Raw genomic sequence first — 12,945 nt, 5'->3', positions numbered from 1 at the left:
GTTGGGGAAAGAAAGAGTCATTAAGTTCTAATATGTACCAGTTATATTCAATTATACCATTTAATTCTCTCAACTACCTTCTGAGGTTGGCATCATTATTATCCTCCATTTGTCAATGGAAAACTGAGGTGTGGAGGAGTTAAGTTGCCAAGGTCATTGTGGTAGTTTTAAAAATATGTCCACAAATTATTTTGACATGATTTCCTTGGAAATATGGTCCACAATTACCCTCTCCTTGGATGGGGGCCAGAATTTGTGACTTGCTTCTGACAAATACAATGTGGCAAAGTGATAGTATGTGACTTTTGAGACTAGGTCACAAAAAAAGGGAGCTTCTGTTGACACTATATCTTGGATTGCTTGTTCTGGGGGAAGCCTATCACAATGGCACGAGGATACCCAAGCTGCCCTTTGTTGAAGTGAATATGGAGAAGGCCCATGTGTGGAGAAGATGAGGCCACCTGCCCACACCTAGCACCCACTCTCCAGCCATATGAATGAGCCATCTTGGAAGCAGATCCTCCAGCCCCGGTCAAGCCTTTTATGATTGCAGTCCTGGTGAATACCTTAACTGCAATCTCTGGAGGTACCTTGAATCAGAACTGCCTAGCCAAGTCACTCTTGAATTCCTTGACACATAGAAACTGTAAGTGAAAACCCATATTTGTTGATGTTTTTAACTATTAAGTTTTAGGGTGATTTATTGTGCAGCAATAACAAATAACTAAGATAGTCAGGTATTTTGGAAGTAGTACATTCACCATCCGTTTTCACTTTGCCACAGTTACCCATGTAGAAACAACCAAACAGAAAGATGATGGATAAAACTTAGAATAATCTATTACTTATTTACTGAGTATTCTTTATATTTCTTGAGTATTTATTTATTACTTTTTTCCTGAAGAATTATGCCACGTTCTGGGTTACCTTTCACATAGCTGAGCATCTCTTGGGCTTAGCTCTTAGAACTGCTCTGTGGGTGAGTTGGTGGTTGGTGGCATCAAAATCTTCCAGAGAGCTTTCATAAATCTCTGAAAGAGTTTATAGTAGGTGAGGTAGTTTTAATACTCAGCCATATCTGCCACTGGCCTATAGAATTTAAGGGCTATCTCTAAAGCTAGATAAAGAGAATCTCTCTATAGATGTACACAGTTAAAAACTGATTCTCCAAGTCAGCCACCAATGCTCATGACATATATACATTTGGACATCACGTATTTGTTAAATAAACTTTTTATTTTAAGATGTTTGTAGACGCACATGTAATTGTTAGAAATAATACATAGATATCAAAAAAAAAAAGAAATAATACATAGATATCATGTGTAACCTTTACCCAGTTACCTCCAAAGGTAACATTTTGCACTATTATACTGCAGTATCACAACCAGGATATTAGAGTGTTGGTTATAGTAAAGAGACAGAATATTTCCATTACCAGGGGGATTCCTAATGTTGCCACACTCACTTCCTCCTGTTCCCACCCCCACCTAAATCACTGGCAACCATTAATGTGTTCTTCATTTCTATACTTTTGTGATTTCAACAATGTTATATAAATGGCAGAATATAGCATGTAACCTTTTGAAATTTGCTTTTTCTTTTTCAATCAGCATAACTATCTGGACACTTATTGAGGTTGTTTTATGTATTGTTAATTCTTTCCTTTTTATTGCTGAGTAGTATTCAATGGTATGGATGTACTTGTTTGTTTAATAATCCACAAATTGAAGGACATCTGAGTTTCCAGTCTTTGTTATGAATAAAGTTGCTATAAACATTTGAATACAAAATGTTGGAAAACATAAGTTTTTATTTTTCTGTGATAAATGCCCAGAAATGCAATTTCTGGAATATGGCAGTTTCATGTTTAGGTTTTGAAGAAACTGCTGAGCTGTTTTCCAGAGTGGCTATACATTCCCACCAGCAGTGTATGAATGATCCAATTTTTTCTTATCCTTGCCAGTATTTCATGTTGTCAGTTTTTATTTTAGCCACTCTAATAGGTTTGCGATAATATCTCATGGTGGTTTTAATTTGCATTTCCTAAAGGCTAATGATGTTGAACATCTTTTCATGTCCATATTTGCTATCTTTATATACCTGTAGGTAAAATGTCTCTTCATGTTTTTTGCCCACTTTCTAATGGAATTTGTTTTGTTTTTAATGTTGAGTTTTGAGAGTTCTTCATATGTTCTAAATTCTAGTCTTCTGTAAGATATGTGGTTTACAAATATTTTTTCCCCTAACATGTAGCTTTTCTTTTCATCCTTTTAACAGGGTCTTATGAAGAGCAAAAGTTTTAAAAATTTTGATAAAGTCCAATTTATGATTTTTCTCCTTTTATGGATGGTGCTTTGGTGTCAAGCCTAAGACCTCTTTGCTTAGCAATAGATTCTGAGAATTTTCAGGTTGAAAGGCTATCTTTTGTCCATTTAATTGCTTTTGCACCTTTATAAAAAAATAAGTTGGGCCTATTTGTGTAGGTGTATTTCTGTGTTCTCTGTTCCCTTGATTTATGTATCTCTCCACCAATACCACACAGGTTTGATCACTGCAGTTATACAATTGGTCTTAAAATCTGGTAAGAAAATTCCTACCACTTTATTCTTTTTCAGAATAGTTTTAGTTATCAAAACTCCTTTGCTTTTCAGTATAAATTTTAGAATTATGTTGTCTATATTTATAAAATAATCTTGCCAGAATTTATAGGAATTTCACAATCAATTTGGAGAAAATTGACATCTTTACTATGTTGAGTCCTCCAATCCATGAACATAGTATGTCTCCATTTTTTAGATCTTTGATTTCTGTCATTAATGCTTTGTAGTGTTCACCATACAAGTCCCGTGCATATTTGTTTAGATTTGCACCTCAGTATTTTATTTTTGAACTATTGTAAATGTTACTTTGTATTTTTAATTTCAGTGTCCATATGTTCATTAATAACATATAGAAATGTAATTGAATATAGTGTATCCTGCAAACTTGCTGAATTCACTTATTAGGAGGTTGGGGTTTTTTTGTATATTCTTTGGTATTTTCTATAGAGACAGTCATGTCATTTGCAAACAGGGACAGTTTTGTTTCTTCCCTTCTGATGTGTTTGCTTTTTTTTTTTTATTGCCTTATTGTGCTGACTAGAATTTTTAGCACTTTGTTAAGTAAGAGTGGTGAGAATAGATAGACATCCTTGTCTTGTTAATGATCTTAGACCGTTCATTATAATGTTTCCTGTGGATGTGCTTTATTAAGTTCAGGAAGATTTACTCTATTCCTATTTTCTGAGTTTTTATCCTTATTGGGTGTTGAATTTCATTAAACATTTTTTTTACAATGACTGATATGATCACAATATTTCTCTTTTTGTTCTGCTAATATAGTTGATTTCATTGATTGATTTTTGAATTTTGAACCAGTCTTGCATCGCTGGAATAAACCCCACTTACTCATTCTGCATAATTATTTGTATATATTCCTGAATTCTGTTTGTTAACAATTTGTTAAATATTTTTGTGTTCATATTTGTGGGGGTTAGTGGTCTGCAGTTTTTTTTTCTCTTTGTACTATCTTTGTTTGGCTTTTGTATCAGGGTGATTGTAGCTTTATAAAATGAAGCAGTTATGTTGACTTGGTGTTACTTCTTTAAATGTTTGTAGAATTCTCCAGTGAGATCATTTGGACCTGGGATTTTTTTGAGGAGGAAGTTTAAAATTATGAATTAAATTTCCTTAATAGTTACAGGGCTATTCAAGTGATCTATTTCATTAGGGTGAGCTATGATGCTGTGTTTTTCAAGGATTTCATCTAAATTGTCAAATTTATGCATGTAGAGTTGTTCATAGTATTTCTTTATTATTCTTTTAATGTTTTCAGGTTCTGTAATGATAACCCCTGTTTCATTCCTGATTGTATCTTCTCTCTTTTTCCTTATTAGTCTTTTTTAAGGTATATAAATTTCACTGATCTTTTCGAAGAATAGCTCTTTGTCTTGTTTTAGTTATTGTTTTAATGTTTTGAATTTCATTGATTTCTGCTTTTATCTTTATCTTTATTATTGCCTTTCTTCTGCTTCCTTTGGCAGTATTTGGTGTTATGCTTTTCTTTTTTCCTAGATTCTTAAGGTGGGAGCTTTGAGACCTTTCCTATTTTCTATTGTATGCATTTAGTGCTACAAACTTCCCTCCCAGCACTGATTTAGCTGTGTCCCATATATTTTGATATGTTGTAATTTTCATTTTCAATGAGTTTGGTGTAGTTTTTGATTTCCTTTGAGGCTTCCTCTTTGAACTATAAATTATTTGGAAGTCTGCAGTTAAGTTCCCAAGTTTTGGAGATTTTCTTATTATCTTTCTGTTTGATAGAGTTGGTGAGAAGTGGTCAGATTCTGGAAATATTTTGAGGTAGAGCTGACAGGATTTGTTAATAGATTTAATGCAGGGTATGAGAGAGAGACAGAGAGAGATGGAGAAAAAGAGACAGGGGCGCCTGGGTGGCTCAGTCAGTTAAGCATCTGCTTTTGGCTCAGGTCATAATCCCAGGGTCCTGGGATCCAGCCCCACATCAGGCTCCCTGCTCAGCGGGGGGCCTGCTTCTCCCTCTCCCTCTGCTCCCCTGCTCCTGCTCTCTTGCTCTCTATCTCAAATAAATAAATAAATAAAATCTTTACAAAAAGAGAGAGAGAAAAAGAGACAGAGAGGGAGAGAGAGAGAGAGAGGAGTCAACAGTGGTTCAATCTGGGCAATTGGAAGAATGAACTTGCCATTTACTGAGAAGGGACAGACTTAGGGAGGTGTAGATTTTGGGAAAAGTGGGGAATCAGGGGTTTGGGTTTGGATATATTAAGTTTGAGATATTCTTTAAACTAGATGTCTAGTGGGACATTGACTATATGAATCTGAGTTCAAGGACATAAATTTGGGAGTTGTCATTCTGTATATGATATTTTAAAGATATGTGACTAAAATGTGGTCCCATCTACAGTGGTTTTAAATAAAGAAAAGAGTCCTGAGCCCTGAAGCACTCTAATATTTAGAGGTCAGGGACATAAAGAGAAACCAGCAAAGGAAAATGAGGAGACATTAGTAAAGTAGAAGAAGAACCAACAGAAAGCGGTGTGCTAGAAGCTGAGTGAAGAAAGTGTTTCCAGAAGGATGGAGTGCTTAACTTGTCAAAAAAGAAGGGAACTGAAAATTGACTCTTAGATATGGAAATGTGGGTATTTCTGGTGGTCTTGCCAGGATCAGTTTCAATGGCAGGGGAGGGAGGAAAGAAGAGGAGGAGAAGACAAAGAGATGGCAAGTATAGACAACTCTTTGGAGGAGTTTTGCTGTAAAGGAAAGCAAAACAATAGGGTGGTGGGTGAAGGGGTACATGGGTTGAGGGAGTCATTACTACACATAACAAGTAAATGTATACATGGGAACCTTATATTTATATATAGAGAGTTTGAATTTATTTTGATTGACAATGAAGTCTAAAATTTCATATAGTGAAAAGTCTTCAATAGGCTTGATAATCTTAGCAAGAGGATTTATATTTGAAGAAGACTTAGTTAAATATGAGTTGGTCTATGGAAGATGTGTAATTTTAAAGGTTGTTTCTTTGGTTTAATTTGGATTTGCAATTTCAGTTAACCCTTTCCAATAAGAGTGCCCCAAATGAATATTTACTTAGCAGTGATAGAAAACTTTATGTTTACAGAGTACTTATCAGTCTCTGTATCAGAACAAACACAAAAGAATGAAAAGGTCATTAGCAGTGTAGGAAGGAATTAAAGCAAAGTGGTCCCAAACCAGGGAAACTGAGTCTCAGGGCATATGTGGGATCTGAAGGTGAGACTCACCAGCAACCCTCCACAGCACTAATTGTCAACCTCTTGGGCTACTTGACTCTCTTTTCCTTTTCCTGCAGAGAAATCCAGCGAGGCTACATTTCCCAGCCTCCCTTGCAGTTAGCATGGGGAGTGTTGCGGAGGGTGCACGGGCAGAAAAGTGAGGTTGGAAGTCATCTATTCCACTTGCAGCCTGTTGCCTGGCCCTTGGGAAAACCTGTCCACACTCCTCCATGCTCTCACTCTCTCTGTTTGCCCGCCAGAAGAGGAGGATGCCCTGGAAGAGTCTGGGTCTTGAATGATTGTGGAGCAGAGCACCAGCCCTGAACAGCATTGCACGGGGGCACCAGCAAGAAATGAACTTTTATTATGTGGAAACTCTGATACTTTAGAGTTGTTTATTATAGCTGTGAGCCTGTTCTGGTTATTACATACTCCTTTGGATGAGATGCAGTGAGTTTTGGCTTTGCATTTAGACTTAAAAAGTCCAGAAGTTAAGGGTGAGGCAGTTACATGATTTGATCTGGAAGCATGGCTACATGCAAGGACCAGGTTGGGGGGCATTTTTGGCACTGACAGGGCCACACTGGGATGTAAACAACTATTTTAAAAGTAGCCTTTCTGTAGCCTTCAAGGACTCTTTCCCCTTAAGAACATAAGCCACCTTCAGGCCCTCAAGGCTTTATGGGGTGTGAATGGGAAGAGAAACAAATTTTTCAGCAACTGTCCTGTGTTGGGCACTTTTCCTTGCAGAATCCTGTTTAATTTTTACAAGAATCCAATGAGGTAGTAAAGATTAACCTCAGTTTACAGGTGTTTACAATCAACTACAATCATTCTTTTCTATACCCCATTTGTTACAGATTTGGGTAGAGGAACTCCTTTCCACTTGGCCCCATGTCATTTCGACAACCCCACAGCCCATTTTATGTATTTATTTATTTTAAAAAATTTTATTTATGAGAGAGAGGAAGAGCGGGGGTGGGGGGAAGGAGCAGAGGGAGAGGGACAAGTAGACTCCATGCTGAGTGTGGAGCCAGGCCCGAGGCTCAAGCCCAGGACCCTAAGATCATGACCTGAACCTAAACCAAGAGTGAGCCACCCAGGCACCGCTCCCTATCCCCCCTTTAATCTTCAATTGTTTCCTTACTTTCCAACACCATGAACTGTCTCACCTTGTACTTTTCCTGCCTCTGATCTGGAATGAGCTATTTCTCCATGGTGGCCTGCTTCCTTTAGAAAATAGTATTTACAAATGGAGACCCAGTGCTTATTGCTACTGGTGTGTCATTACTCCTAGGTCTTTGGGTGGGTCAGTATTAAAAGTCATGAATTCATGTTGATATTTCCAATTCAAATTTAACATTACATTTTGTTGATTTTATATTTGTATCTTTTAGCAGAAAATCTTAGTTCTTTTTTTTTAAAGATTTATTTATTTATTTTAGAGAGAGCATGAGTCGGGGGAGGGGCAGAGGGAGAGACTGTCAAGCAGACTCTGCACTGAGCTTGGAGCCCCACTTGGGGCTGATCTCACAACACTGAGATCATGACTTAGGCCAAATCAATAGTTAGAGTCTCGTGCTTAACTGACTGAGCCATCCAGGTGCCCCCCCCTTCCTTTTTTTGAGGGTGAGAGAGAGAGAAAGCTTCCAGGGTCTTTTAAAGAGAGGAGTATAACATTATTTGCAAATATTGATATACCTGGGAAATCCTGGAAAATATACTGAAAAACTATGATAAATGGGAATTAAGGATGTGATTGGGAACAAAATTAATATATAATATTAGAAAAATCAAAGGCCTTTTTCTATATGTAAAACAACCAGTAAATAGAGGTAAATGGAAAACCAGCAAAGGTTGCACAATTTTTTGGATCTACTAAAAACCATTTAATTGTATACTTTAGTATAGTGAATTTTATGGTATGTGAATTATATCTCAAAATTCAAGCTAATTAAGAGAAAATGCAGACAGTGGTGCACTCTGTGGTTAAATTGTAGGGCATCTTCCACTTACTAGCTGTATGACCCTGTCACCTAACCTCACGCGCTGTGTCTGACTCTTCATCTGCCCATCTCATAGAGCTGTGAGGATTAAGTGAGCCAATATATGCAAAGTGCTTAGAACGGGACAAATAATAAGAGTTCAGTAAATGTATTGTTTTTGGTAACAATATGTTTATAAGGCTGTTGTCGACATTACCCTTCTGTTCAGGTACAGGTGGTTCCTTTGCACTCATTCAAGTCTTTTTTTGTTTAGATTTTTATTTATTTATTTGAGAGAGAGTGAGCACAAGTGGAGGGAGGAGCAGAGGCTGAGGCATGGGGAGAAGCAGTCTCCCTGCTGAATAAGGAGCCCAATGCAGGGGTTCCATCCCAGGACCCTGAGATCGTGACCTGAGCCGAAGGCAGGTACTTAACCAATTGAGCCACCCCGGTGCCCTTTCTCTGAAGTCTTGATTGTTGTGGCCACTGACGTCACTGCTTGGTTAGCTCAAGGATCAGTTAACCATGGGACAGAGCCTTACGTAAACACCTCGAACCAATGTCTCCTGGTCTTTGCCAAGGGCCTCTGTGTGCCTGTTAGAGACTCCTTCATTAATCACCCACATAGTTTACAGCTCTGCTTTTAGCCTTGTTAGCTACTTGGGCAAACCTCAAGGTCAATCAGAGGTGAGAGTTTAAGACATTTTCAGGTCTGTTTTTGAACATATGCATGGTCCTATGCATGTCATGGCGGTCTAGATTCCCAGAAATATACCTGAGATTTTCAAAACCCCTTATGGGCATCTCATTCGTCCATCTTTCCTTTAAAGCTTTTTGGTGGGTTTGTTACTTGCCCCACCTATTATCCTTTGCCTCAGGCCACTGTCCTGGTAAAACATTCAACAACCTCCCCCTTCCCCAGAAACATTTAGCACTGGGTACTTTTTTTTTTCCTCTTATGTTTTTTTTTAAATTTTATTTTATTATGTTACATTAATCACCATACAGTACATCATTAGTTTTTGATGTGATGATCCACGATCCATTGTTTTTGTATAACACCCAGTGCTCCATGCAGAACGTGCCCTCTTTAATACCCATCACCAGGCTAACCCATCCCCCCTCCCCCCTCCCCCCCAAAACCCTGTTTGCTTCTCAGAGTCCATAGTCTCTCATGGTTCATCTCTCCCTCCGATTTCTCCCCCCTTCATTTTTCCCTTCCTTCTCCTAGTGTCCTCCATGCTCTTCCTTATGTTCCACAAATAAGTGAAACCATACGATAATTGCCTTTCTCTGCTTGACTTCTTTCACTTAGCATAATCTCCTCCAGTCCCATCCATGTTGATGTAAAAGTTGGGTATTCATCCTTTCTGATGGCTGAGCCATAGTCCATTGTATATATGGACCACATCTTCTTTATCCATTCATCTGTTGAAGGGCATCTCAGCTCTTTCCACAGTTTGGCTATTGTGGACACTGTTGCTATGAACCTTGGGGTGCATATGGCCCTTCTTTTCACTACATCTGTGTCTTTGGGGTAAAAACCCAGGAGTGCAATTGCTGGGTCATAGGGTAGCTCTATTTTTAATTTTTTGAGGCACCTCCACACTGTTTTCCAAAGTGGCTGTACCAACTTGCATTCCCACCAGCAGTGTAAGAGGGTTCCCCTTTCTCCACAACCTCTCCAACATTTGTTGTGTCTTGCCCTGTCCATTTTTGCCATTCTAACTGGTGTAAGGTGGTATCTCAGTGTGGTTTTGATCTGAATTTCCCTGATGGCTAATGATGATGAACATTTTTTCATGTGTCTGTTAGCCATTTGTGTGTCATCTTCAGAGAAGTCTCTTGATTTCAAGTCAAGAAATGGGCAGAAGACATGAACACTGGGTGTGTTTGAGTGAGGTGGAAAAGACTAGCCTTTTGAGCAGTCTTCTAGGGAACCACCAGGCAGGTTAAACAATTATTTCTTTTTGGGATTGAGGCTTTGAAAGAGTTCCAGCCCCATCTTCCTCCCTCCAATCCTGGGAATGTGGGCTGTTACTTTTCAGGTTCTGCCAAGCTGGAAAGTGGGAAATGGAACTAGGATGAAAGAAAATGCCACAATGTTTGCTGCCCTTCCTGAGATCCAGACATTCTCTTGCTTAAATGCTTCCCAGGTCGCTGTAAGCCTTTGGCTGACACTGAGTTTTGAAAAAGTTGATTCTGAATTTTTTTTTTTGCCAGTTTTTTTTTTTTCGCTTTTATGGAAGGGTGAACTCTTGGAGGTCCTCCTGCTATTTCCCTCCCTTACTTAATTTTTATACTTAAGAGTATTTCTAAAATTTGGGAGGGGGTGTTCTGTAAATTGGTTTTAAAGTTCACATGAAGAAATAAGTAATTAAGAATAAATTGAAAGGGGCGCCTGGGTGGCTCAGATGGTTAAGCATCTGCCTTCGGCTCAGGCCATGATCCCAGGGTCCTGGGATCGAGTCCCGCATCGGGCTCCCTGCTCCTTGGGAGCCTGCTTCTCCCTCTGCCTCTCTCTCTCTCTCTCTCTGGCTCTCATGAATAAATAAATAAAATCTTAAAAAAAAAGAATAAATTGAAAGTCCTCAAAAACGGTAATGATATAAGAATAGCCTCCCCACCCCCATGCCTGGCTGGCTCAGTCAGTAGAGCATGCAACTCTTGATCTTGGGGTTGTGAGTTTGAGCCCCAGGTTGGGAGTAGAGTTTACTTTAAAAAAAAAAATAGCCCCCACCCAATTTTTTTTAAAGATTCTATTTATTTATATGTTTGGCAGAGAGAGAGAGAGAGAGAGAGAGTGCAGGAGCAGAGGGAGAGGGAGAAGCAGACTCCCTGCTGAGGAGGGAGTCCGATGCGGGGCTCCATCCCAGGACTCTGGGATCATGACCTGAGCCAAAGGTGACCCTGCCCCACCTAATATTAAGACATATATTAAAAGTACAATTATTAAGACAGTGTAGTACTGACAATAAATAGATCAATGGGACAGAATCAAGAGTCCAGAAAAAGAACCAATTTTTATGATAAATTAGTATGTAATACCCATGAGAGTGCATTTCAGTGAAAGATAAGAATTTAGTAAGTTTACTAGCATTAGGAAAAACATTAAGTTGGAGTTTTATCTAACTTCTTACAACAAAGAAATTCCAGATGTATCAAAGGTTTAAACATAAAATGTAAAATATTAAAGAATGGGGAAATAGCTCTGAGAGGTTACAAGACTTTGGAAGCAACCCAAATATCCATCAGAGTAAAATAGATAAACATATGTGGTATATTCATACCTAATGGTAATATACAACAATGAAAATATATGAACTATAGCTTATATGCAACAACATGCTTGAATCTGAGAAATATGATGAGTTAAAGAAATAAGACATCAATGGATACTCTAAGAATCATAGAATATGACTCCATTCATATGGAATTAAAAATGATCAAAATAAACTATATTTTTAGGCATAAATCCAAATGTGGTAAAATTGTAAAGAAGCAAAAGGAAGTGACTTTTACAAAAATCAGGATGGTGGTTAGCTCTGGGATGATAGTGGCATGGTGAATAGAGAGGGAGGCTTCTGGGGGTGAAGGGAATGTTCTAGTTCTTGACTTGTTTAGTGACTATATGGGTGTTTATTTAATAGTTATGCATTCAACTATTCACGTAGGTTTATGAACTCACCTGTGTGATTGTTATAGTGCACCATAAAAGAAGAAAAATTATAAAGAAAATGTAGTTGATTTCTCGTATTTAGCATTATATCTTGGGCAAATCTTATTTTGAGGCTGTTTATATATTTTTAATCCTATTTTCCTAGCTTCCTCTAGATTCATGCTTCCTAACAGTTAGAGAAATCTCTTTCTTTTCTCGAGCGATTCTGCGGTCCACTTCCTAGGAAATGCCACAGTATCGGTAATTAAATCATACCAGAGCGACAATTAGAAAGCTGAACGGTGGAGTGGCTGCTATCAAAATGTCATCCCACCACTGCAGGGGCAAGCGAGGCTCTCCCTTTCTCCAGTGTCATCTGGGTTTCATTTGTAGATTGATAAAAAGCCGAGCTCCAATCGTGGGCTCATAGGATTGAATTTATTAACTACTGGATGGAGATGAAATTTACCTTTCAAGGCTGGTTTGAGAATAAAATAAGGTAATAAATGGTGACTACTATGGCCTTTAATGAAGCAAGACAAATAATAGCATAAAGGATTGCTCTAGAATGGAGGAGTGATGTTCTTTTTTGCATAAGTTCAAGGGAAATGATTTTTTAAATGTTTTTTTTTTTTTTAAAGATTTCATTTATTTATTTGACAGAGAGAGACACAGTGAGAGAGAGAACACAAGCAGGGGGAGAGGGAGAGGAGAAGCAGGCTCCCCGCTGAGCAAGGAGCCCGAGGCAGGGCTCTGTCCCAGGACCCTGGGATCATGACCTGAGCCAAAGGCAGATGCTTAACGACTGAGCCACCCAGGTGCCCCTTAAAAATGGGTTTGATGTAAAAAAAAAAAAGGGGGGGGCGCCTGGGTGACTCAGTCGTTAAGCGTCTGCCTTCAGCTCAGGTCATGATCCCAGGGTCCTGGGATCGAGCCCCGCATCAGGCTCCCTGCTCGGTGGGAAGCTTGCTTCTCCCTCTCCCACTCCCCCTGCTTGTGTTCCCTCTCTCGCTGTGTCTCTCTCTGTCAAATAAAATAAAAAATCTTTAAAAAAAAAATAAAAATGGGTTTGATGTAATTGTTGTTTCATCTCATTGTTTGATTTTTTTTTTTTTAAATGCTGCATCCTGACATTTCTTTCCCATCTATCTCAGGACCTTTGTTTACTCATTGCTCACTAGAGGGAGGCCTTTCCCAGTTGCATTTCTTGTCAGAGGATTTGTCTTCTGCACGGGAAATGGACTGCTCCAAGCCTACTATCTGATTTACTGTGCTGAATACCCTGCTGAGTGGTACACAGACGTACGGTTTAGCCTGGGTAAGTAAACCTGGCCACTTCTTACCCACACCCTGCCTAAATCTCCAGCACCTTCCCCCCACCCACTGCAATTACCCCCCAGTGAATTCCATTCTCCTCTTCTCTCCCTGCTACCCCGCGCTTTTCTTTATAAAACAGCGAGAAAGCT

The 12,945-nt window shown here is 38.8% G+C and overlaps 1 protein-coding gene across 1 annotated transcript in view; it reads left to right on the top strand.

The window, feature by feature from the left end:
• The window catches only part of SRD5A2 (steroid 5 alpha-reductase 2), a 41,790-nt gene that overhangs the window by 18,351 nt on the left and 10,494 nt on the right, over positions 1-12,945 (top strand). Inside the window, exon 2 of the mRNA XM_028117105.1 lies at positions 12,634-12,797. Coding sequence (XP_027972906.1) covers positions 12,634-12,797 — 164 coding nt within the window. The remainder of the gene's footprint in view (positions 1-12,633; positions 12,798-12,945) is intronic.

The sequence above is a fragment of the Eumetopias jubatus genome, unplaced genomic scaffold (assembly GCF_037043125.1).
Source record: "Eumetopias jubatus isolate StellerSeaLion01/CBP00866 unplaced genomic scaffold, mEumJub1_p1.0 scaffold_9, whole genome shotgun sequence".
NCBI lineage: Eukaryota > Metazoa > Chordata > Mammalia > Carnivora > Otariidae > Eumetopias > Eumetopias jubatus.
Note: the sequence above shows the minus strand (reverse complement) of the source record. Positions and strands in the feature narration are given on the sequence as shown.